Raw genomic sequence first — 27,517 nt, forward strand, 5'->3', positions numbered from 1 at the left:
TGATATATGTTAAATATGATGATGGTAAAGTTTACGTAAAGGCTATTTAAAATATATAACGCAGATAATAATTATAAAAAAAAAAAAAAAGTCTTCGAATCTGTTCAAGAGGTTCAGATTGTAGCCACCTTCTCTTCTTCCTTTGTCGAACCATCAAAAATTACTTAATCAACTGAATACTTCCCTTCACTGAAAATCTATTTTTGCAATCTCAATCTATAAATTTAATAAATGAACATCACAGAACCACGAAAATTAATACTTCGGTGGTTTAATCCCCCAATTGGCCTGGTTGAGGGCATTAAGGTCACCGAAATAGGAGTGACTCTGGCATCAAATTGTTCCTTTAGATCATGTATACGAACACGCTTCAAAGGATTTTAAAATGTTTGAGTTCGCGATGAGATGCAGATAAATTTATTTAGTTCTCTTAATTTACTACTTTAAAGATCACTTGTCTTTTACCATTTACAAACAAAAAAAGTTATTAAAATCGCTCATATTTGCTTTTTTGATGTAAAGATCTCCCCGACTGCTCACTGAAAAAGCTGAGTACCTTCGAAAGATAGAAGTACAGACTAAAAGGCTTAAAACATACGAAATTGCTTGCCATTGGATCTTCCCAATCAGTATAATCTCCAATACCCTCATAACAAAAGGATCTAGGAGGTTCTCGCTTCACATAAGCCTACAGGCTTCTTCATATAATGAAATCTTAAATTTTGATCTTTAATAACCTTTAATGTTAGAGGAAGGAATAAGAGATCAACTCACACTTTCAAGTTGTGATATCGTAAAACATAAGGGAAAAAAAGCCCTCTGAATCAAATGTTAGCAGACTTTGTCAACTGGGACATTGATTCATTTGTTCATTCTGACATATTCATCCTGTATCTTTTCACGCAACTTTCATTTAATTATTCTAGAACAGCACGTGCCTTTTAATTAAATCTTGAATGGCTATAACCTTAACCCATAATCGTTATACACTCGCGCTCAAAATCTAAGGAACAAACAATGAATGAAGGAACGAATGCCCTTTCAAATACAAAAAAAAAAGAAGAAAAGAACTAACCAAATCTTTGTCTGATCCCGTAAACAAACTGTGCACAGCGTGTTACAAGATACAAATCGAGCACCTAGATAAAAACAGACATTTTTTCTGAACTGGTCATCTTTATATGGGTACCCGATTTTCCTCTGCATTTTAACCTTTATCTCTCGCACTATCGATTTAGAAATATCCATTACAGTGAAAATTCCACAAAGATACCGTGTCGATGAGTGTGCACGAATCTTTTAAGTAAAAAGAAATAAGGAGAAGGAACACAAGACAAAGCCAAGCAAAAATGGCCAGATTGCTAAATGTGACTCACAGCACCGAAAGAAAATTGGGAAAACAGTTCCAGAATATGGTGCAAGCGAGGGAGCTCTTTTGATCCTGTGCGAGGCCATCCTCATGTCATCTCTACGCAAGATAACTTACTTGACCCTATACTGCGAGGCGTTATAGAGACTTCACAGCATAACAACTTGCTTCAGAGCTTGTTGAACCTACAGGAGGTTTGTATCCGGGAGAACCGTCTACCGAAGGCTTCATTAGAGCGATCTTTATGCAACGATGCTGTACTTGTGCCTTTGATCCTTATGTAGAGAACTCGATCCATGGGCAACGGACCATGGTACTCTTCTCTGATGAAATGAGTTAGTGTTCTTTCGGATTCTCGAAAGAATTTCATTCGGTAGGAAAAGGAATCTGTTTTTTTTTTTTCCTTCTGTTTACATAATGTTTGGGAATTAATATTCAGTAGCTATCTCTGCCATTTAATCCTTTCTCGATATTACTCTTTATTATTCTCGCCTCGCACGAAAGTGGCTATCATTTGGTTCTTCTTATGGTACTTAAGCATGGCTCTCAGAGTGCTTGCTTCTTCCTTGTTTTCCTTATGAAAACTCCTTCTGCAAAGTAGCTACACTTTAAAAAAGCTCTTTTCTTCAGTTTTCTCACACACACAATTGACTAGATTTCTTCTTGAACTATTTCTGTCCGTTACCGCACAGACCACTAAAACAGGCATCCAACATACTTCAGATGGCCAATAACATTGATCCTCGATGCGGTGTTTATTATCGTCACGTTCCACTTCTGCGTCTTTCCTTATCCATATACAATAAAATTACAAAAAAATAAATAAAATACACGAAGCTCACAGTTTCGGTAGAAAATTCCCTTTCCCGGCGTCATGCAAGTCAAGTTGTTTACTCCTTTTCTGAAAGGATTCAAAGGTTTCTTTCATACAGCACGTAAGACAATTCGGTATGTGTTTTAGGATGTGACAAGTGCGAAGGCTCAGAACAGAATAAGAATGTCTTTTCTTGCTGGAACATCTTTCGTGACTTGTGTTCCCAACAGATATATTATAAAAAAGGCGCATTCCAAACTTCCTACTGCTCAGTTTAAAGACGCCCTGTTGGTATTCAGAAACACGTGACCCGCAAGGCATACCAACGGCACGACAGCTGAAGTGGTCAAAGTTTCTTGACAGAACGACAAGCTTATATTTTGTCATACGTTCTGGATGCAGATGGCATATACAAAATAAAGACTGGATGGAATGGGTTACAGAAATATTTCCACTCGGAATAGTTCTTCTGAACAATGATACTCATCGTAGAATTCAGGATATAAAAAAACACCTAAATACAAACGCAACCTGTCTATCAAAAGGTCATTTCCACGTAAACCTGGGCAGCAAAAATCGGTGGGTTTCCCAATTTTCTGTATTATTTTTATTACTTCTTTCACACTATTTCTATACACCAAGTACTGAGATTTGCGCAAGTGTTAGAAAGAGTGGCGAATGTAGCCAACGAACAGAAGCAGTAAAACAAAGATAAACAGATCACTAAAAATAAATTTAAGTTAAACTGCAAAGTCGAAAAAGGATAAAAAATACAAATAATAAGAACCACGATTTAAAAAAAAAAAACAAGAAAAACAAAAAAAGTAACGAGCGGCTGTGAGGAGATCGGAAGGGGGCTGAGAAACTAAATCTTATTAAGCGAATGCCACCAACACTCTTCACTGTCTGGTAGCTTGAGTGACAGCGACAGTTATTTAACACACCTTTATAAGGGAAATTGAGAGGGGGAAATGGCGAAGCGTTGTGACCAGAAAGAAGGTGAAAAAATTCTAAAAAGGATATTACACGGCTCAGGAAGTTTCAATGAGCCATCTCTTGTTTGCGTTCCGCAGCTGGAGTATAATTAATTAGCGTTAAGACGTCCATCTGTCCATAAAACGTAAATCACGCACTTCGTGGCTCTTTAATCTCTAAAGTGAAGAAAAATATTTGGGCAACTGCTTGCTTGCCTGTCTGCTTTCGGTTCTGACTGAACTCTTCCACAGAATTCTCCTCCGCTGCAAACTTGAATTTTAATTTACCATCACACGCATAGGTTAATCTTCAAAACAACCCACGAAAAGGTCTCGTTTATGGACCTATCTACAAATAACGCCAGAGATAAAACGAATATGAATAAGCTACTTTGCATCTTTACTCCTATTTCTACTGGCTAACAACGATCCAGAAACACTTTTTAGACCATTTCGTTATTATATGCCACAAAAAAACTTTTTTCCATCACAATTAGCATTGCAACAAAGGAGAGAAATGCATACTAATATCACACGAAAAAGAGTAGAATTTAGAAAGAGTTTGTTTATTCATTAACAATAAAACATAACAGTAAAGGTAGAGTCCCTCACAAGGGTACATAACGCTTGTAAGGTAGCTTACATAATAGTAGCTTATTTACATTACATTAAGAATGCACAGTTCTTACAGATTTGGAACTCCAAAAAAAAAGTCAGAAATTTATGCATAAAAAAGTTGAAGCTAGAAGAATCCTATGCCATCTTCCTCCATCTATAACGACCCAGCCAGCCAATTTAATATTGTACTTCAGGTGGATCACTACGGTTACAGAACTACTTGCTATGACTTGAAAATATTTGATCAAAAATAGGCAGAGCACTTCCATAACGATCATGTTGTAATCAATCAAACACAACTTGGCAACCCCTTGACAGCTGTTTTGTCGTAACTCATCACAGATAGGAGGGGGGGGGAAGCCAGTCAAGTCGAGAATAGCAGACAACGGCTGTCGACTCACCCTGGTCTTACGTGAACAGTAAACAGAACTAGTTTCAAGAAAAAAAGCTTAGGTCTACTTGTTACAGTATTGAAGTTCTTTTATTTTCAAAAACATCGCGAGATTTTACTTCCCATCAGCTAATAAAAACAGCAGGCCAAATAATGCAGTAAAATGGGATGAATTATTTGGTGGTAAACTCCAAAAAAGTATGGCTATGGGTGTCAGTATTTAGTGTCTATAAATTAATTTTGCTATGGTAGTTTGCATGTTTCTAGGATGAAAAACAGAAAACGCTAAACCTCTATACCAAACCGATTAATCCTGTAATCATAAAAAAAAACAAAAAAAGGGACTTATTACAGGTCCCTTCCCTCAAGACCGGATTTACCGTGGCGCAGTTACTTTAGGGCCACAAGACGGTAGGTGGTGGGGGGTCTCCTGGACCAATGCAAGCAAATACTGTAAGGTGCAGTTTAGATGGCTCAGGGAAGACTCAATGAAGTTACCATGCGGATCCTATGCAAAACATTTGACTGAGGCCCTCATGAGAAGTTATTGTATAAGTTGCAACATGTTGAGATTACTGGAAAGATTTTAAGATGGATTGCAGGGTGGATTCAGGTCAGAAGGCACAGGGTTGTGATCAATAGATATTCTTCAGATTGGTGTAACGTCAGAAGTGTCCAAGGATCGATTCTTGGACCACTGTTGTTTCTGATTTTCATAAACGACATCAACGAAGAGATGGAGGGTCAAAATTTTAAGAGTACGTAAAGACTCGGAGAGTCATTAATGACCAGTGCCAAGCAGAGCTCCTTCAGGACGACTTGAGCAGGCCTCAAGAATGATCAGAAAAGTGGCAGTTATGCTTTAATGCATAAAAATGCACGGTCTTGCACTTGGGGAATAGCAACCCCAAAATAAATTACTTCTTATTTTTTAATTCAACCCCACTTGTTGGAGTTTAATTAAAAACTTCAGAGAAAGAGGAATCTAGAAGTTACGATACGGGCAAACATGATATTTTGAGCAGTGTAAACAGGAAAGCCCATGGTGCCCCTGAGACGAATCATATCCTATAGAGATAGAGAAGTCATAATCCCTCTGTATAAGGCAATTGTAACACCATATTTGGAATACTGTGTCCGAGAGTATGAAGACCTCATCTAAAAAAAAAAAAATTTCTTCAAACGGTCCAAAGACTCGCATGAGGAAAAACTTCGATTACATGGGTTAAAAAATTGGCAACCAGGCGCCTTAGAAAAGACCTGATTCTAGTTTACAAGGCTTTGAGAGGTTACTAAAATAAAAAAGGCGGAATTTTCACTCTCATAAATAATTCCAGAACGAGGGGCCATAAATTAAAATTACAGGGATGAGGTTTAGACTAAATTGCAGAAAGTTTTCTTTTAGCCAGTGAATTGATGACTACTGGAACAAGTTGCCTCGTCAGGTAGTTGAGGCTGACAGTTTGAAAGGTCAACTGAATAGTTACCCGTGTGAAGAGGGAGGCATATAATTTGTATTTTCTTATCTACTTTTTTTTTTTTTTTTTTTTGATAGGTCCAATTCTGTGGTTTCCTTGCACTATATGGCTATACTAATGCTAATACTATTTATGCAAATTGTTCCGGGGAAACATAATTGATTCTTTTCGCGGATTTTACTTCCCATATACATCTTGTAAACGGCATTCTATAAATAAACAATCGTTAGCCTATTAATAATTATAGGAAGAATGTGGGAAATTTTAATTAGGAATAAAAATATAAAATGGAATTGACATTAAATGAAAATAAATAGTATCAAGATGATTTCCGGATAAGCACAAAATGAGTTCGATATAAGTTTAGTATGAACGTCTAGCGTCTGGATCAAGCACTAGATGTTCATACTGGATCAGACATTCATATTCAAAATTTATAAAACTTTATCCAATATCTAGTAGGGCTACGTTTTTCCCGAATTACAACTCATACATCATGGTAAGGTGGCTGAGAGAGTCTGGATCCATATTTGACCATTTTACCATCAAGATATTTGTCAGCTGCTGTATTGTGGTTGGTAGAAAACTGCAAGTCGAACTGTCCTTTCAAATGTATTCCAGACATTCTCAGTTACATTCAGATCTGGAAAATTAAACGGACAAGATAGATTTCAGAAATCTTGGACTGTTCCTCGAATTATTCGGATACAATTTTTTGAACGGTGTATAATTGCGTTGTCTTGAAAGATTCCATTGCAATGCGGATAAAAATTAAGCAATTAAGTACCGGGGCATAAAGTTGGTTGGGTAAGACATTCTTTGGAGGTAATATGACCTTCTCACGGCATAAGTGGACCCAGTCTGTCCCAACAGCGCAAACCCCATGCCACGATGATACCACCTCCAGCCGCTTAAATTGTGGAAACGAGACTGCACTCCAGTCTTTCTATTTTTTTTTTTTTTTCAGAAAAAAAAGGGATGTTCGTGTAGGTACATGACTACCAAATCCCAGATGCTTCAACTCTTGCCACATAGTTTGGTTGGAGATGGATCGAGAGACGTATCTTTGTCTAAATTGCATTTTTCAATCATTTTCTGCGCACTAGACCTATTCTGATACACAATTCGTTTTTCATTAATGTAACTCGGAAACTAAGGAAATCACTGGTGTGCAGACTTTCTGCCGCGTCCTTTTTCTTTAGAGCTGCATTCTCCTTTCACCCTCAACTCCCATACTTTTGAGATGGTTGCTTTCGGCGCACCAGTGATTTCCTTAGTTTTCTTAATTGTGGCTCCTGCTAAACGTGTTCCAACAGTAATACCTTTCTCAAAATCAGAAATATTACCTTTCTTCCCTATGGCCGCATCGATTGAGAAGCCCCAGGAAAGTGTATAGTATTTATCTGATACCAAGTAACTCGTCACCACACCACGTGACAATTTATACTTATCTTATTATATGTTTAGTTATCTGTTGATGCCAATTGCAAAAAGCTTCTAAATTTTTTGGCCATTAATGAGTGTATAAGTTCAAGTTGAGTTCGTTGATTGCCTCAAGCTTATAAAAAGTAGCAGAGCAGCCTGATTGGATCAAGTATTCAACTTAAATTTAGATCTGCCAGGTGGTCTGCATACTGAGAGTACACAACAGTCATCCCAGAACTCAGGTAGAAAAATTGCAAGTTATCGTTATAAAGGGGGGAGCAGAACGATTATTGGGAGTATCTGTCCAAGGAGGAAACGGTTGGCGAACATAAGGCGATTTTTGATTAGATGAAGCTTTGCCAGTGTCTAGAGAGCGGAGGATGTATCATTTGCTTATATCCCAGAAAGTGGGAGTGGTGATCCGAACTACGAACGTTTTCGCAGCAGATGAAATACTTCTAAAGTTGATTATATACAGAATTCTAGAGATAACTGGGTGCCATAGCAAGGGCTATTACTGTAGAGAAGATCCGTTTGTGAAGGACCGATGTAGAATCTCAGATGCTTCAAATCTTATCTTAATCCAATCCCTAATCCAAAATTGTTAACCACGAGACATCCAGACTTTGAAAGAATATGCATTCTTTCTGCTTAGTGATGAAACAGGAAAGGCTAAAAGAAACTTTTGAGTGCCCTTTCTGGAACAATACTACAGAGACAATAATTCATTCTCGATGTATCTCGATATGTCCGGAGTAGAACAAAGGAATCAAATGACATCGCAACATTGAAGAATGGTACGACATAATTCAAAGAAGTGAGACAATAACTGTTTGCCATAAAACTTTTGACGAATCTGTTGATAAAACTCAACATGCATAAAGCTTCACTTGGAACACGATTCAAAATATATTCCATACCAAATTTTGATCTAGTCAAGCAATTTTGAATTCATAATTAATGTTTATAAGTTCGAACCGCCTATCAACGAATGGCAACACGGTATTTGTAGGTATTTGATTCCAATTTGTTGACGATGGACCAGTCATTAAGATTCAGTAGTGTATCTTAAAGCAGCCTTTCTCGATCGGATTAATAAATTCATGAAAATTCTTTACGCCGGCTGCGTGTATGTGAATGACAACCTATTTCGGAATTCAGTCACAATATTGATGACAAAAATAATTCTATGGTAAAGCTTGGAAACACTACACTCAAAATGAGACATTTCTGAAAATAACAGTTCTTGTAGACCTCCATAACGGTCTTCAAGGTAGGTGGTATCCTTTACAGGACTGAAAAACCATATCGTTGTACCCTTCCCAAAAGTGAATGACGATTAATTCTGTAAAAGAGTGTGGGGGAGAGAAATATGTATAGATTATATCTCTTCAGTTTTCTGCAGTTAGAAATGTATTATCTAAATAAGCACTTCAGTCGGTGGACACAGAACGAAAACATATAACTCCACATTTAAAAAAGGAAGAGAGTTTAAGAGTTTATAACGTAAGTATAATTGCTTTGAAACTTAATTGTTATTAAGCTGTTATTATTTATGTTAACTGAAACCAGACCATATTTTCAATGAGTGTTTTTCAGATACATTTTTAATGACAGGTAGAATGAAACTAAAGATGGTTTCCTGACTCAAGGGCAATGATTCAGAATTAATGGATTTATTACAGCTTCACGTCAAGAGAAGATTACGCAATCAGTATATTGAGGGATGAACGCCATAGTGCAACTCCTTTAACAGCTGCGAAAAGCAGCCTTATAGACAGAGTGCACTCACGCGGATGCGGATTTCGTGGGGCTGTTGTGAGCCAGCTTGCGAGTTGCTAAGACAATCAGTTATGCCTATAACAAAACCGAGTGCAAATCTTATGACGGACATAATTATCTATTGACCTGGCAATTAGTTCAAACATGATGATTTGTGTTATGAACAGCTGATCTAAGTTAAGGAGTCCGTTGTTGATCTAAGTAAAGAAGCCCTGATTAGCAGAACACCGCTTGTACGAGTCGATTTCGTGAAAGGGCTGACACTAGAGTTTGTGACGCCTGAGGCAAAAAACCTTGTAAAGGCACCTAATTCATATCATATCTTAATAAGCATATATATGCAGTAGCGCATCTAGCAGCGCCTATTTTAGACGGCGCCTGTGGCAAGTGCCTCACTTGCGGACCCTTAACGCCAGCCCTGTGTACAACTAAGAATGGAAGTTCAGGCTACCCATTATCACATGAGAAAGAACCGCAAAATATTTCATCTACAGAAAGTGAATGAACAAAGAGCCTTAGCCTTCTTAGATTAAGCTCTTTTGCTTATTCTCTAGCAATTTATTTAGATACTCTATGGAAATGAAGTATTAGTAAAACACTGGGGATGAATGCTTAATAACATTCATTATCCCTTGTTTACAAGTTGGGCATTCATTAGAGCAAAGGTCTCTGTAGTCCTCTAAACTCGTCAATATTAAGTTTGGGGGAAATACAGAGAAAACAGTTGCAGCGTAGTAATGCGACACAAGTTAGTTGAATCCGGTAATGCGATATTGAAATATAAAATATTTATCACGCCATACAAATTACTGATGCCACAGAGTATTGTCTCTTGGGTAAATCTTTCCCAGAAGTATCTGGACGATGAAATTGAGTTCTGTAACATAACCGTCGAATTTAACAGATTCGGAAAAATGAATGCTATATTTCGGCAAATTTTATGTGAAATTTCTGTTCAACTTCACAGAAATATTCGTTATTTGTGACAAATTCTCTTTTTCAACGTTATAAAGGTTGTAGTTTGTATGCACTTCAAGACTTTGGTTAATGAGTTAATGGTCCCTACAACTTGGACAAAGACCTAACAGTGGTTTATGGATACACCACTGCTGAAAACATTCAATAAGGATGTGTCTGGACGTCGGGATGCGAAGCACTGAGGAAGTTTCCTCCAGTGAACATTTAGTTTCAAGCGAAATAGGAGAAAAGTAGTATTACATGTAATATACTAAAAATGTAATATATATATATATATATATATATATTACATTTTTTTTTATGAAAAACTGAAACAACACGAAAGGCATCTAAACTTTAGTACTGCGCGAGTTCATGGTTTAGAAGAGTAAAGAAGATACTTCTTGGTATTAGATTTAAATTTCTGTAGTACTAAATTTAAACAAATACTTGTGAAAGAAGTTTGTTCCAGAAAACAGAAGCTGAAGAAATAAATGAGAAGAAATATTGGTTCTGTAAGTTTGAAGTTGGGCAGTAAAAGGATGCTGAGTGGTTGTGGCACGTGTTCGGGCTGGTACAGAAGAGAGAGTGAGAAATATATAAGTCAATTCCGAAGAACAGCGCCCATGTAAGTAGCTACAGAAACAGATGGGTCATTAAGTAACCTAATTGCCCTCTTTTGAATAGAGTCTAAAGCCTGGGAGAGGTTATGGGGCACCACCCAGATGTGGGAACAATAATCCTGTCATGTGACCTCTGTAATTAACCATTACTTTCGAGGGGTAAGGTGTCTTTGGTTATGTGGAGGATAGCATACTTTTGTATTAGTTATAAAAGTCTTAATGCCCTCACGGTTAGCACAGTAGCTACGATCGCCGTCCTACCACAGCCCTGAGGTCGAATCCACTCTCAACGGGAGGAACGTTTCTGGAGTTGGTCAGTCTCTGGCAAGAGTTCTATGGAAATGTTCTTTTGGTTTAAACTCCCAGAAACTTAAGAGTTTTCGTATAGAAAGAGCAAACCGACTGAAAAATAAAAGCTACAAGTTGTCTCACCCAACGTTTAGCTGTGTAAGCTATCAAAGTATTGCCTTGTGATAATTTAAATTAGTAATAAATGTTTTTGACTAGTCGGTTGTACGCAAAGATATTTGAAAATAAGTGTTAAGTTTATTAAGAATTAGCTACGATTACACATTTAGTAGGCTTCTACAAGACACATATGCAAAGAATAGTCATTTTACTTCTCGGAGGATTCTCTGATGGATTTGTCTGTGATATTTGTGATCCAAGTGAATCGCGGAATGTCTTGGTAGTTAGTTACTAAGGTTAAAATTAAGCTTCCAGACTTTTCAAATGATATTCCAATGATTATAGACTTTTAAGGCTCTTTTAGAATTTTCAAATGATATAAGATTTATTTTTGCGGATTGAAAAACAGAGGCCAATATCGTGAACAAAGATGGACTCAAGAACTGTTTTGATAATATGATAGATTAGAGACTATACACTGATTCCTCGTGGTCTTGGTTGCCTTTCCGCTTAATGCACACCAGCCGCTGGGGTACAATTCGAATTTTATAATTGTTCATTACGGTGTTTAAATTATGTTTAGAGTATTTCATACACACGACCTGCCGCAGCAGCAGCACTATTTTCTGTACTCTGCTCTGTGATACGACAGAGTAAATGTGATCAGGTACCAGATTCTTCGTTCTAGTATTGAATCTAGTGACAGTAGCGAAATTTTGAAATACAAATTCTAATGTGCAAGGAAGCTAACCACCTTTATTTACAATGAATTGTTCACACAGGTGAGTGAGGTTTTCTGAAATGCATACCATCAGCTTCATTTTGAAATTTTATTGGAACACAGTTACTTCCGACTTTATGGTTGCCTTCGTTGTAATGTAATATCTTGTAGGATGATTAAATTCGTTTCATAGTATCATTACCCGGATGCAGACTTTGACACAAGTGCTGTCATTTGTCGACGTAGTACACTACACTCCACCTTCTAATTTGAGAAACTTTGCCTTGAACTAACACCTACAACTTCACGAATATCCACCACATATTCCTTCAGTGCCATTTCCAGGTTAATTCTTTAAGGGCAAAGAAAAAGTTTTGGTTAACTGAAATCCTAAAGCCCAGTCCTCTTTTGTTTCTAAAAGAGTCCATTGCAGACATGCGCATCTTAGATGACATCCAGGTTTCTATACAATATCACATTTCTTTTTGGGATTACTCTTAACTTGTAATCTCTCACTTCACAAATATTCTTTTCCTCTGCATCTAAAAAACTGGGCTTTCTCCTTCACTGTTGCCTTTCTTCTAAACAGATCTAAAATCCGCCCTACCATGGAATATTGATCCCACATCTGAGAGGGGGAGGGTAGTGCACCCAAAACCTCTCTCAAACACCTAGAGTATTTAGCAGAAGGCCATCACAGTTTAATTAGTGACAATTATCTTAAAAGGTCTCTCCACTCTATCCCACAGACGCTCAGTTTCTGCTCCATGCCTTTTCTATAGATACTTCCGAGGGCACTGTCCAACTCCAGACTCACAGAATTAACTTTTTCTCTTCCTCATTTATCCCTTCTATTTCTGTTCTCTGGAACAACGTGCCTTCACGTGTATTTCCCAAAAATTGAAATCTAACTCAAAGCATAGTGTCTTCTTCAACCTTCAGTACTATAGAATCTAATACCTTTTCTCTGTGCGATTTTCATTTAAAAAAAAAAAGCAAAATGTCTATTACTATGCCCATAAGGGTTGATTACAATTTTTTGTAATGTTAATGATCAATTTATGGGTATAATGGAAACCGATCTTGAGAAGAGTAAAAAGTGCGTACACGAATATTTCTTATTCAGATTTTGAGAGAACACGCTGGCTGGAAAGTGTTATCAAAATGTTTTTAAAAACTTACATTAAAAAGAAACCACTCGGCAATGAGCTATATTTATTCCTGGTTAACGTTAAATATTAAATTATTTTTACAGTATTAATAGAAATAAGTATTTTCCTATTATGTAAAATTAAATAAGGAAACTGCATTTTAGAATTAATTTTACATCAGGAAGAGCCATACTAATTAACTGTTGAAATGGGTTAATTACTGGGTTCTGCGGGATGTGAAATTTAATTAGCAGGGTTCCGTGGAAATTTTATTTCAAAGAAACGGGTTTCACCATCGCAAGAAGTTTGAGAACCACTGCTTTAAGGTAATTCCTAATTAATTTTCTTAGAGTTGGGTATTATTTTCTTCGAAAACATTCCTTTAAATACATTAAAAAGACTGGTGGAATTTCTCAGCAAAGTATACTTTAATTAATATCATAATTAATGTCCAGTATCATAGTTCTAACAAACTGACACTTCTTGTACAGGGCTCTGGTTTAATCGTTTAATTTTTAATTAAATTTCCAGTCCAGAGAAACCATAAAATAGACTACTGGATTCCAATTTCTTTTTTTCTTTCCTACTGCTCTCGACAGTTTTTTCTTTAACTTTTAATTCAATTGCTACCATTCCTACGAAAAAAAATATACAGTATATATACATAAAATACAGATTTCAAAATATAAGAGCAATGAAGCCCAATCCTTCCTACTTTTAATAATATTGTTTAAATATAAGATACCTTTTTATAGGAAATTTCTTCACCCAATGCTCACATCAAATTTATCCGGTTCATACACAGTATAAAAGATCTAAGTGAATAACGCGATATTATCCATACTAAAAAATAGTTAATTTATACGGGTTTCATAAAACTTATCTTACATTCAATTCCCAATGTCTACTCACTGCTACCAAGGAAGAGCAAAGCGCAGCCGATGTACAAACCACCCAAAACTAAACCCACCAGCAATAACAGACTGGAAAGTTCAAAAGCACCTGTCCTTTTTGCCCTCACAGATGCCTGGCGTTGTTAAAATCGCATCAAAAGATAATTTTCGGTAGAACAAAATATAACGTATATTGTAAATTTAAATTTTACTTAAACAATGGTTGCTACAATATTCACTTACAATATAAAGTCCTAAGACATCAGGATTCAGACGGAAATACCTTTGGCTATTTCCGGTGAAAAAAAAAGTTAATCAGATCGGACCCTTGTGCACTAGGTGTGGAAAATTCTTAAACAAGCTAGCTAATGTTGCGTATAAATTGAATAGGTATTTTGCATGCATCGATCTTTATTGACGATAAACTCCGTGTTGAGAAGAGGCTGTGCAAGTGAGGTTGAGCCATATGAAATTAGTGATTTTGTAATTGCAGATGACTGCTTATTAGAAATATTTTGAGCATAAAAACAAGTAAGGTTCCGGGAGTTGATGGCATATACCCGGTGGTTTCGAGGGAGACCACAAAGGAGGGTACTGAACCACTGATGTTAACTATGAGGGCATCTTTGGACTCGGGGGGGGGGAGATTCCATTGAATGGGATAAGTGCCAAAGGCGGATCCAAAAGTGAAATTAGTAACTACAGACCGGTTAGTCCGACTTCGGTGGTAGGAAAAATCTTAGAGGCTATGATTAAGATGGCAATCCAGGGACATTTAGATAGATATGGCATTCTGAAGGACACACAACATGATTTTATTAAGGGAAAACATTTTTAACACAGTTACTCATGGACGGTAGAAACAATTTTTGCATAGTTTACTGGGATTTCAGCAAAACATTTGACTCGGTTGCTCGTAAGAGGTTACTGTACAAGCTTGAACAACTAGAATTACTGGTAAGATTCTAAAATAGATTGCTGGGTGGCCACAGGGCAGAGGATTGTGATTAATGAATATTCTTCAGATTGGTGTAACGTCAGGAATGGGTCCTTCAAGTATTGGTTATTGGACCTGTTGTTTCTCATTTTAATGAATGAGAAAAACGAAAGGATAGAAGGTGTGATGTCAAAATTTGCAGACGACGTAAAAATTGGTAGCATCATTAATGATCACTGCCAAGCAACGCGCCTTCAGGATGACTTGAACAAGCTTCAGGAATGGTCAGAAAAGTGGCAGCTAAGTTTGATGTAGCAAAATGCGAGGTCTTACATTTGGGGAAGAGCAACCCCAAAATACACTGCTCCAAAATATTCACAGAACACGTAAAAAAGGTGGTGTAACTAGTGCAGCTTGAGATGAAGCGGGACAATTTGGTATGATGGTGTACTATAGAGTAACGAGGAAATGAGAAGACAGCGAGAAACTTCGGGTACGTATAAAGGACATTTATAGGAGTTGTATAAGAATTACCAAGAAGGTCACATTACAGAAGTCGATACAAGATGCTCGAAAACATGGTCAAACGAAATCAGTATCGCGTATGATCCTCTCCAACGGCTAAACAGGCCTGATTGCGGTGAACTATGCTCGATATAAGGGTGTCTCTATAAGTATCTGGAAACATCCCATGCTTCACCAGCGCAGACCAAGTGGACGAGGAATTGGCCTACGACGCACAAGGGCGTCCCACAGATGCTTGATCGAATTTAAGTTTGATGATCGTGCTGGCCATGGCAATCGTTGGATAACTTCAGTTTCAAGATGTTCCTCCACCACTTGAGCTATATCCAGTGGCGTTTTCGTGCATGCAAAGAAAATCTGCTCCAACCACATCTCTAAGAAGTCACACATAGGATTCGAGAATCTTCTCTGTACCTCTGTGTAGTTATGACACCCCTTCTAAAAACATGGCGAGGAATATAGCCATTGATTATTATTCCGCCTCTACCCTAAGTCTGCCTTTCTCTATTATATCAAATATTTGCCTTTTGCGACACTGTTCACAATAAAATATTCATTAAAAACATTGTTCTTTTAATTTTTTCGAGCAGTATAAATTATACACTGGGTGAAGTTGAATTAAAAACAGTAGAGGGAAAAAAAGGGATCTGGGAGTTGTGATACGGGCAGATATGAAGTGTTCTGAACAGTGTAAACAGGCAGCCAGAAAAGCCCATGGTGTCCTATCGATGATTTATCGAACACTATCCTGTAGAGGTATAGTGGGATTATGACGCTGGAAAAAAAAAAAAAAGACAGTGACCCTCTTGAAAGGGTCCAAAGACGAACAACTCGAATGGTGATATCGGAAAAAGGACGACAGTAAGAGGAAAGGTCCGATTATGTGGGCTAGAGAGCTTGGCAACCAGACACTTCAGAGGTGACGTCAGTGAGGTTTATAAGGCTCTGAGAGGTGATCTATCTATTTAGTGTTTTTTTTTTTTTTTTGTTTTTTTTTTCCCAGAGCAGAGAAAGCCCGTGGCTTCCTTGCACTATATGGCAAATAGTAAACTCGCAAGACATTTTTCTGCAAAACATACGTGTTGACTAACCACTGATTGGGCCGAGTGTACCAGAGTAGGAATAACCAAGCTATTTGACTGTAAAGTCAAATAGCTTGGATATTTTCTACGCACATCTTTTAGATATTTTAAGAGTATTTATTTTTTTATTTTTATGAATAATATTATTAGTCCCAGCTTTGTGAAATTTCTACCTTCCCATCGACAGCTTAGAGGAACAGTCCCGCAAACCGCATTCGGCATGGACCCAGTATCTAAAGGAAGGTCTCTATTTTTTGCAACTGATGAGGCTCTTTAAAAAGTGAAGACGTTTTTTGTGAAAAGACATGCAATCACAAAACAATGAAAAAACAAACAAATAAGGGCAATTAGAGCACTTCATCGTGTCGACGAGCAATATCAAATTTAGAACTTTTCGGTCCCTAAACAAGAATACCTTTAGGGAAAATGTGGTATAAAAAATACTCGATTATATAAACCATTTTTCCCAAAATAATGTTAAAAGTGTTAGCTCTTCACACACTGTCTTGCCTTAGATATATTGAACTTATTCGGGTCGGCTAAATTCTGAATCCCTAATTGGGCGCTTAAATTCCCTTTTGCCAGTTTACTTTTCGGCACAGTCACCCACTAAATTCAGACGCTTGTCCTGTCGAAAGATTCAACCAGCTCTTAACGTGATCAGAAGTGAGAGGATCGAGACTGCACTCTCCAATAGACGTCCTTAAAGCTGTAATCACTATGCAAAAGAGAATGTGGGGGGAGGGGTTTTGCATTTTCATGCAACAAAAGCAGCTCTCCTCGAAGGAACACAACTCGCAACCGCCGATGAATTTTTATGCAGAAATGGATATCTGTTTCAAGAAGAGCAGCCATTTTGGTTTATTCGGTGGCAACAATGGCGTACAGCTTCCTCTAAAAAGAAGAAATATGTTATATATGTGCTTTAATAAATTAAGGCGACGTGTCGCTACTGGAAAAGAAATAGTTTCTTTCCAAAAACACCGGTTACATTACTTTTTAAATAACTGATATAAATTTGCATCTATCAGATGATTAGGTATATTTATTTTATAGTTTGTAAGCAGTTCTCCGAAGAGACAAACAATGTATTCATTCCATTAAACTCGCAAGCATTTAATAGTTTGAGAACGAGAAGGGAATTGTTAATACGGAATTCTGCTCACGCAAAATGCTCCACCACTTGCAAGAGTCTCTTCACTTCCAAGCAATATTTTCCACAACGTATCTTGTGTGGTGGTCATGCACTCTATTAAAGCTCGTTGTTGCCCAGGCAGGCATGAAACTTTATAAACTGATAAAGTTTAAAGCATTTTTGAAAAGTGCGTTCTATTTAACTTGTTGTGGTCAGAGCAAAGATAGTAAAAGCATGCGAGAAAATTGAAATTATAAAACGCTGCCTTAGTACCTAGCACTGGTATCTCCAGACCAATGGAGTCCAACCTTTTTCTCCGTTACTTTCTGTATATATATAAAAAAAAAAATACGCAACAGTAACCTTTTAGTTTTTTGTATATAAAATGTAACAGGAAAAAGGTCAGTTTGTGTGTTAAATTTACATAATTTTCTCTGCAGTATTTACCTAACAGAGCGTGTTGTGGACTGTCCTTCGTGCAACAGCTGATCAAAGGGGCTTTGTGCAGAATTCTAAGAAGTTGCCGCATGGAAAGTTGTAAATACTATGTCAGCTTTTTAAAACTGCATTTTTCTCTCTCTTCTGTGCTGACAAATAGGGTAATTTTCAAGAAATTAAGTGAAATTTTGTGAGAGCACTGCGGATAATTTGGGCACACACAAAATATCTTTTTAGACTAATCTTGGAAAAAGAGCGATATTCTTAAGTAAAATGCTAAAAGTTTACAATCTTCTTTTTGCTTAAAATAAGAAAGTATAAGAGAATTTAGTAAATTTGTTTAGAATAAACCAAACACTAGTTTTATGAAATGAAATGAGCGTCTCAGGATCTGCAAAAGCTGTCAACATCACGTAGGCTTATTCTTATATTTCCGTTATATTTTTCCCTGGCTTCATATTGCTGGAACCAGGAAAGAATCAATAACTTCAGGAGAGCCCATTCTCGGCAGCTCGACCTTTCGCTTGGTATATCGTATACTGGTTAGTTTTTTAGAATATGCAAAATATAGATCAAATTAAGTCATATAATATAGCCTAAACCGTACAAGTTAGGTTAGGATGGCTTATGGCTATTTATAGTGACTCAAATAATATTAAATTACACGATTTCCTATCCAGCTAAATAATGGGCTAATTTTATCAGGGCAACTACGTACAAAGAGCTGGGGGGAAAATAAGGATTTCACTTGCTGCTCTTATCTGTCAATACCTCGCACTAACCAATGAGGCGCACACCATTAGGTTTGTTGATAACATGCCAAGACAACGAATAAGTGGTTCCTCTGCTGTAGGAACCGCACTCGCCAGTGTATCAAAACTTTTAGATTGCCGTACTGAATTGCTGCTAAGCGATTCAAAACACGAGGTTGTGTACTGTGTTTAATTTTCTTATGTTCTATGGGCAGTTCAACTGTAGTAGGAAAAGCCTCAAAACTGCAATGAAAGGCTTCAAAATTTTTTCATTATAGACCAGAATTGGAACTATCTAAAAACTGGGGAGGGGGGGAAGGCGTAACCATTCAGCCAGGGAAACTCCCTAAAATAATATAACAAAGCATTAAGATCTAATTTCATTTCTTGGGCGATTACGCCTCAGTATTTTGAAATTAAATTGAAAAACGATGACAGTGCTAAAGCAGGAAGGTTGGCGAATTTCTCCAAAAGAATCGCTGACGAACCTTTTAGAAATTTGTATACGCTAACCGTTCAGTTCAATTACAGACGACCGAAGATCGTGTATTCTGAGATCAGTTGCCTTTGAGATGATCAATGTCCTGCCGCAGAGTCTGCAATATAGATCGACCCTAAGTGACCTGCTGAAAATTAAAAGAGAAGTGATCCGCCACTCTTAAAAATGAAACTGTATTATCCTAGTTAACTGCAACGATGTGTTGACAAACAATGTTCAGTATACAATCAATTCAGTATAAAAATCCTATACTGAAATTGCAAATGTATTCCAAAACCATTAGAACCATCCCTGTCTTCACGAGGAGCAACATCCCACACACCTATAACTGACGTTACCGATCGGCGCAGCATATCTATTGACGGCACTAGTGACCGTCAGTATGATGTCCGTGCAGTGGAGAGAGTTTAAATAGGGAATGATTTGAGGTGCTAGGAAGCCGAGGACCAGTATCTCAACAACTGTAGGCATTGTCGGCTGTTCGAAGTTGTGGCAAGAATGGTCCAAAGAGGGACACAACCATCAAACCTTCAGTGAAGATCACCACTTGATGATAGTTGAGATGAACGGCAATTGGCACAGGCTGTCTCTCCGAGACAACAGACAGTCCACGACCCCGCAATTAACAGCAGACTATTACTAGCGTACACAAATTTTCCGAGCACACCATCCAGCGAAAGTTCTTGCGGATAGATCTACTGAGGAGGCGACCTGTTCATGTGCTCGTGTTGACCGACTGAATAGTTGGACGAAAACAGGCCGGCAGCAGTAGTATCATGATTCGGGGATGTTTCCATGGACATCACCAGGTCCCTTCACCCCCCATTAAACACACTTCAGTTTGCCTGCATGGTAATTATGTATCGAAATGGCACCGGACTCTTTCAATAAAACAACGCCCCATGTCACAAGGCCAGCACTGTGCAGTAATGGTTCGAGGATAATGTTCGAGCATTTCGTGCGTTCTCCTGGCCGCCCAATTCTCCGACATCAATCCCGTAGAACATTTGTGGGATGCGATGGAATGCACCATTCGCCAGCGCCTTGCTCCGTTGCCGAAATCTGGACGTCCTTCTGTCCATCTGGTCCAGGATATCCGAGGACACCTTCTGCGGTCTAGCGGAATCGTAACCACGCCGGGTGCATGGCGGCCCAACACGCTATTAGGTAAATGATGATAATGTTTTGGCTCATGAGTGTACATTTGGGTTGGAGAAGCTAAACTGATTGTGAGAGAGAAGAACGAAATGTAAAGACTGAACAGACAAAAAATAAATAAATAAATATATTCCTCACCATGAAAATCACGAGGCTACAAGAAATTCAAGTGATGGATGAGCGTGAGACAGCTAACAAGGAAATATTTTTGACATTAAAAATAGCTGTCAATCGCTTAGAGAGAACCACAGGAAAATCATGGGAAAAGAAAATAATGGAAGTAAAATAAGTGTGAGGAGCAAGTGGTAAATATGGGCAACGTGGCTTACAGCTCGCTAACTACTGCACATTTGTAGGATGAACGTGTCTTACGCAACTGCCTGCAAAACACAAAACGCCAATTCCTTTCCCAGTGGGCATAATCTGCACAATAGTAGCAAATCATAGGAGCAGCAGATGTCCGTGACTGGAGTGCTGCCACGATACTAGCGCAGAATTTTTATTCAAATGCACCTTTTCTGAATAGCAGTTGAAACATTCAACTCCCATTAAAGAACAACTTTTAACACTGCGCCGCGAGACTATCTTTTTCCCTTGCCCACTCGCATCCTTGTGGCTTGACCTTAAGTGGTTCATTTGCTCGAATTGTTCATTATTTTTAACCGCGAATCAGTATTCCCACCTGAAAGAATACTTTCCTGTTTTTTTGTGTCCGTTACATTTTCGAACAAATTATAAACACAAACAATCTGGTACTTTTAAACTTTCTTTTTTTCCTAACACGTTTAAAATGAGGAATGAAAAGGAATCTTGGCTGATTTAACTCGTTAATATCCGTTGTCCACAATAAGAACGACTTTTGAAAAACTGAGCGATTTCTGTCCCTGCAAATGTTAACGCAGATATGATTTTAAAACTTAAATCGAGAGTAAGACGTAACACTTCATGAGGTGGTAGTGAGTGGCACGCATTTTTCTTGGGAGGGGAAGCTCATTTCAGCAGATTAGGAAAGCTGTTAATTGCTTATCGCTTTCAAACAAGGCTAATAACATGATTATCTGTATAATTTCGTTTTTAGTTGAGAGATTCAACACTTTTACCAAAGAGCTTCAACTTATATATTGGTATTGAACTGATTGATTGGTTTCGAATTACTGAATTGCGTATAATCTCGTACAACTTCTGTTCTTTCAACATGGAGAAGGAAGAACAGTTCCAAGCACTGAGCTAGTCGTGAAGGACTACCAGAATCATAATAAATTAAGGAAAATACTCCGAATAAAAGCAGTTAACAACAATGTCCATGTGAAACTTTGGTAAAGAAACGTTTGCTGCAAAAGGGTCTTTCGCAGCCAAGTTTGTCAAGTCAGCACACTGAAGATAGCCAGCTCATGCAACTCCACAGACAAGGGTGATGAACATGTATGTCATGTAATACCAGAGGCGAAACATGCATTCTTGGAAAGACTCAAACAATCTGCTACAGCGAAATTTAGAATGACATCCTCTTCAAAGAAAATCAGAGCAAGAAGGTTAAACGAGGAAACTCCTTGTTCATTTTTTGGGAGCGAAGCCCCTCCCGGAAAATGTCCAGGACGGTTGCACATACATGCGAAGCCGCCCAATGCAAAGTGAACTAATGAACAACAGTGTGGCTAGATAAAAAACTTGAACAGTCTCCAAATTCTACCCTAGCACCAAAAGACTTCCATCTCTTCTGTTCGATAGCAAAACATTCAATTGATAGACGTCTTGCAAATAATAATAAACTTCATATCTCTCACAGCTTAACCAATCTCCATGATGCAACGATGAAAGTTTGGGGAAAAATGGCGATGTTCATAATTCACGTTTTTCGCTTATTTTTACTTTGATAATCATGTATTTGTTTTCCTTACTTATTGAAATGTCCTCGTACAAAAGAAAGAAAGAATCTTGCTTCTTCAACATAATATTGTACATACTTTCGTCATTAAGACAAAACAAAAATAAAAGCATCTAAAGAAAAATCTGTGCAGTTCTTTATAATCTTTAAAAGACTATAAAGAAAAATCTTTATAGTCTTTTAAAGTCTATAAAGAACTCTACAGACTATAAAATGGCCGTTTTCAAATAGAAAAACTAAATTCGTCACCTTACAAGGAATATTTGAAAAGATCGAAAGGTATTCCACTTGAATATATTCTCGAAGAGCGGGAATAAAGACAATATTCACTGTTTTGGTAGAAGTCAGATTTAAATTTTGAGCCAAAGAAAGATCTCAATGTTTCTCGTTCTCTTCCTCAAAATAATTCACCACATTGCGAAGTCCCCAGTATGGGATAAAGTGTGAAAAGGAAGGGGGGGGGGGAATGAAGCGAAAGACTTAACTGATATTGAAGAAATGTAACGTTGTTTCATTATCTTGTGATGCGAGTGGAGCTTAATTCAATAACAAATAATCGATAAAAATAATAATAAAATCCTTGTTTCAGCTAACTTCGATGACTCTTTCAAATGAATTCTCTAAGATTAAACTTTTCTTCGTTAACAAGCAAACTGTTATTTTTAAAGTAATAAAAGAGAGAAAATATAAAAACAGACTTACAATATCCTTAGCTTTTTCATCGCTGCAAAGTCATCTCCCCTTATCACAGTGATATTGTTCCCTTCAAGATTTCTGCAAAGAAATAAAGCGATGTATGAAACAAGCTTTTGCAAAGTACGATTGAAAAACAAATTATTCATAACGCTACGATAAGTCACACACAGCTGTGGGATGGCCGCAGGCCCTGCAGACATTCCACAACGTAATGAAGTATTAATCATTCAGGAGATTACTTTGTCTAAGGTTTGTCGTCGTGAAATATTTTACTGCTCGCTCACTCTCCGTTCCTTCTGGTCATCTCGCCGAGCCCGGGTGTGTCAGTAGTGCCCTCTACAATGTTCATTGGTCCCACAGGAGGGACCGGCATGAGCACGTTTTGCTTCTTTGCTGACAGTGGGACATAAAACTTGTCCATAGTCTATATTTACGGGCATTGGAAGGACGTTAGGCCTACGGAAACCTCATAAATACATAACCCCGGGGCAAATACGCGGAACTCCAAGTAACTGCCCGCGAACTTGCTCTTCGATTTCTCCCTCCCCTTTCGCTGGGAGAATGGGTAGCGCAGAAGCTTAAAGAGAAAGAAAAGCGCTCGTTTATTGCTCAAGGAAAAAAAATCTATTTTACAGGTAACACGGATATCAACCGCTGTTTGGATGATATTAAATCGAATTCCACGCTCTGAACCATTTCCTTACCACTTCCAATTGAAATTCTCATCGCGACCCTCAACATTTAGGTACTTCTTTAGACATCGCGATCCAACATCGGTGAATTTTTCACGCGAAGTACACTGCATTACAAAAAGTTATGATCGACGTACATAACGGGAAATCAATATTTTGCTGGCTGCAACAAATCCTGCGATCAAATATTGATTTATTAAGCTGCGTTTGTTCACGATTAGGATATGATGAAAAGTTTTTTCAGAAAACTTTAATAATTGCTTTATCACGGATAATTAAATATCAGAAGACAAATTTTGAATTCGCCAGCAACTCAATCACCTTGCATAAAGCGTTATCGAACTGTTTCAAGATATTATCGATCCGACTTTCCATTTTTGTTTGACTTATTCCAAAGTGGCTAAATGAATTAAAGCCAATCCACGAACCGTCTTTCATATTCGCTATGCTGCAAGATTCACGGTAGTGTTCCTAAGGGTTGATACTTGTATAATTAAGAACTTCCACAGTAAACCTCGTTATTCTAAACACAGATATAATTTAGGGCTAAATTTCATGCGTATCAGAATGAACAACTACCTAAAGGGCAGCGGTTTTGTGTTTTCTAAGAAGTTGAGCAGAACAAGAGCGGCTTCTTCGATTAAGATAATCTTCATAGAATCAGCACTAATCTTTCATATATCAGGTTTAGTAATAGTAATAAACATATACTAGTTTCCCCAAATGAAGGTGTCGAAAAGCACCAAAACGGCCGTCTGGGAGGAGGCTATAGATATTTATGAAAATCCCAAACACGAAATTATTAGAACGTACAGTACTTAGTACTGCATGGAATGAAAGCTGAGAAGAAAAAGTACCCGTTGATACTGAACTCCAATTGCTGTAGATTCCAATTGTATTACCAACAGATTACTTATTAGAACCGTGCGAAATATGGAACATCATTTATAGATCTATGGGAGGAACTGTAGAGATAAGAAATAACAGTTAAAAACTTTCTCGAAAACTAGGGAAGAATACCCTAAAATCTGGTAGGAACCAGTTTTTCCTACTAAAGCAAACCCAAAACGTACTTTTATTAAACGTAACTCGAGATATGCATGAAAAAAATAATAATAATAAATAACTAGGGAGATTCGCCCCTGCTCGCCAACCTCCGCGCACGCTTTTCGACTTAATATGTAGAGGTATGACGGAGTAAGTCAAATATTTTCTACGTAAAAGACACACCTGTCGAAATGCACTGATCGATATCTAATCTAATATATAAAAGAAAATAGAAAGTGTAAGAAAAAACTATAAAAGTAAAATTCTGTGAATGTTGAATGAATGAGTTATTATTAATTGCATGTTCTGTCTAAGCCTCTTCAGTGGACAGACTGATGACTACGCAAGGCCCCATGGTTATCCAAGCTGACACCATACTGTAGCTTTTCCTAGCTGGCACTGGCCGTTAGGGTAACTCCCAGGCCAGTTTGGGACAGAGCTGCAAAAAGCATGCTCAACCAAAGGAATCTTTCATTCCTACTACCTGGGGTCATTGTCTCCTTCCCCCACTCTGGGTGGCCCCTACCCATTTTGCGTGGTGACTTACTCTACCACCTACTTTCAACTCCCACCCTCTAGACAAGGATGGGCTTCCTGTACCAGGGGTCCCTTTACTGTCTCCCTTTCAAATCAGGCGAGGGCCTCAACTATTGCTCCCCCTCTGTTTGCTGCTCCTTTTATCCCACCCTCTATCTCCCCATTATCTTCTTTCCAATTTTTTTTTTTTATTTGGGCTCTCCTTGGATGCCTAGGCTACACCAGGGTTCACCCCGCCAGAGCTTTCTTCTTTCCTAATGTGTCCTGGCCCGCCTCCACGGGGCAGTGATGGAAACTGGGTGTGTTTGTGGCTCTCCACAGACCCCGAGGCTAAGTGGCCAGGGGAAAAACACAACCCACACTAATACTTCACAAAACACCTGATGAACAGTGCACTGTTGAGTCAGTTTGGTGTGACATATGCACTGCGAAAGCAAAAATAAGAGTAGGAGTGTGTTATAGGCCTAATGACTCGAATGAGTACAATGAACAATTGTACAGAGAAATAGAGTGGGCTAGTAAATCGGAATGTCTTATAATGGGGGATTTTAACTTCCCACATATTAACTGGAACTTGTGGGTTGGGCACTCACACATTAGTCAGGCTTTTGCCGGATTTATTGGATGATTGTTTTCTGCAGCAGCATGTTCGAGAGGCAACCAGAGAGAGTAATACTCTTGATCTGGTTATCAGCAGTGATCATTCATGTATTAGGAATTTGCAGATAAAGGAACCACTGGGTGGCAATGATCACAGTGTACTGATGTGAGATTTACTTAAAGATTTAATTACCATCAGGGGTAAAGGAAAGGGTTTTTGCTTCCGTAAAGGTGAGTACAGTGGTCTCAGACAGTTTTTAAATTCTGTACAGTGGGATCAACTGACGATGTTATCAACAGTAAATTCTGAGTGGGAAGCATTCAAGGAATTAATCGTGGAAGCTACTAACAGTTTCATACCTGTTAAGAAATATTGTTCAAGGTTTAGGCCTAAATGGTTATCTAATGAACTAATGAGACTCGTAACAGAGAATAAAAATGCATGGGATGCATATAAATTATCAGGCGACTCAGAAGCCTATGGCAGATATAAGCTAGTCTGTAATCAGGTGACAAAGGAGGTTAGGCAGGCGAAGGCAGATTACGAGAAATCCTTGGCAAAAGATGCTAAGAAAAACAGCAAGGATTTCTTTACTTATATAAACTCTAAAAGAAGGGGATGAATCTGATTGGTCCACTTGACATCGATGGTTCGACTGTTGATGATCCTGCTCAGATAGCAAACAAACTGAATGAATATTTTGCATCTACATTCAGCACTCACCTCAGGAAGTGAGTGCTGAAAATTAAGCTAAGCTATACATACGATCTAGACCAGTTAGTTTAACTTCTGTTCCGGGTAAAATAATGGAGTCACTGGTTAAAGATGCGTTGCAGGATCATCTAGACAAGACTGCAGCAATAATTCAGACACAGCATGGGTTTGTTAAGGGAAAGTCTTGTCTGACAAATTTGATAGGATATTATGATGTGGTTACAAAGGAACTGGATGGAAAAAATAATTTTGATATCATATATTTGGATTTCAGGAAGACTATTGTACAAATTGGAGCAGAATGGTATTAAGGGTAAGTTGCTACAATGGATAAAAGGATGGTTAAGTGGGAGAAGACAGAGGGTGGTAATCAATGGGTGCTGCTTTTCTTGGACTAATATTATTAGTGGAGTCCCACAGGGTTCGGTGTTAGGTCCACTGTTGTTTTGTATATTTATCAATGATATTGATGAAAGTATATCAGGCTTAATGTCGAAGTTTGCAGATGATACAAAGGTTGGCAGGGTTGTTAATGACAGTAATGGCAGTGTGCTACTGCAACAGGATCTAGATAATTTGGGCAGATGGGCTAAGAAGTGGCAACTGAAGTTTAACCTTGACAAATGCAAAGTACTGCATATGGGTAGAAGTAACCCCAGAGAAACGTACCAACTGTGTGGTACTACACTTGAGGTGGTAGAAAATGAAAAAGACCCGGGAGTAATTGTGAAGTCAGATATGAAGTTTTCTGAGCAATGCAGACAGGCTGCCAGGGCGGGTCATGGGGTTTTGTCAATAATATATAGGAATTTTGCTAGCAGGGAAAAGGAGGTGATTGTCGCTCTGTATAAGGCAATGGTCAGGCCACGCCTTGAGTACTGCGTGCAGGTCTGGAGGTCTCATTTTAGGAAGGATGTAGATTTGCTTGAGCGTGTACAGAGAAGGGCAACAAGATTGGTGAGGGGGAATGAAGGGATCCTCTTACCAAGAGAGGCTTAAGTTCTGCAAATTGCAATGGCTGGAGACTAGGACTTGCGCGGTGATCTGATTGAGGTGTATAAGGCCTTGAATGGGTTGAGCACGCTGAATTCTGATGGGATCCTTTCACTTGTTCAGATTACTAACCTAAGGGGGCATAAATTCAAATTAAGAAAAGACAGATGTAGAATAGATGTGCGGAAATTTGCCTTTAGCCAGGGGGTGGTTAATTGCTGG

The 27,517-nt window shown here is 38.1% G+C and overlaps 1 protein-coding gene across 4 annotated transcripts in view; it reads right to left on the reverse strand.

Annotated features, from left to right (window-relative positions):
* Positions 1-27,517, reverse strand: part of LOC150078344 (protein slit-like) — a 715,724-nt gene that overhangs the window by 510,304 nt on the left and 177,903 nt on the right. For all 4 annotated transcript variants that reach the window (XM_090385081.1, XM_090385080.1, XM_090385079.1 and 1 more), the window contains exon 2: positions 22,718-22,789. In XM_090385081.1, coding sequence (XP_090241207.1) covers positions 22,718-22,737 — 20 coding nt within the window. In that variant the 5' untranslated portion in view covers positions 22,738-22,789. The remainder of the gene's footprint in view (positions 1-22,717; positions 22,790-27,517) is intronic.

The sequence above is a fragment of the Mastigoproctus giganteus genome, chromosome 11 (assembly GCF_048544385.1).
Source record: "Mastigoproctus giganteus isolate SK-2022 chromosome 11, ASM4854438v1, whole genome shotgun sequence".
NCBI classification, from domain to species: domain Eukaryota; kingdom Metazoa; phylum Arthropoda; class Arachnida; order Uropygi; family Thelyphonidae; genus Mastigoproctus; species Mastigoproctus giganteus.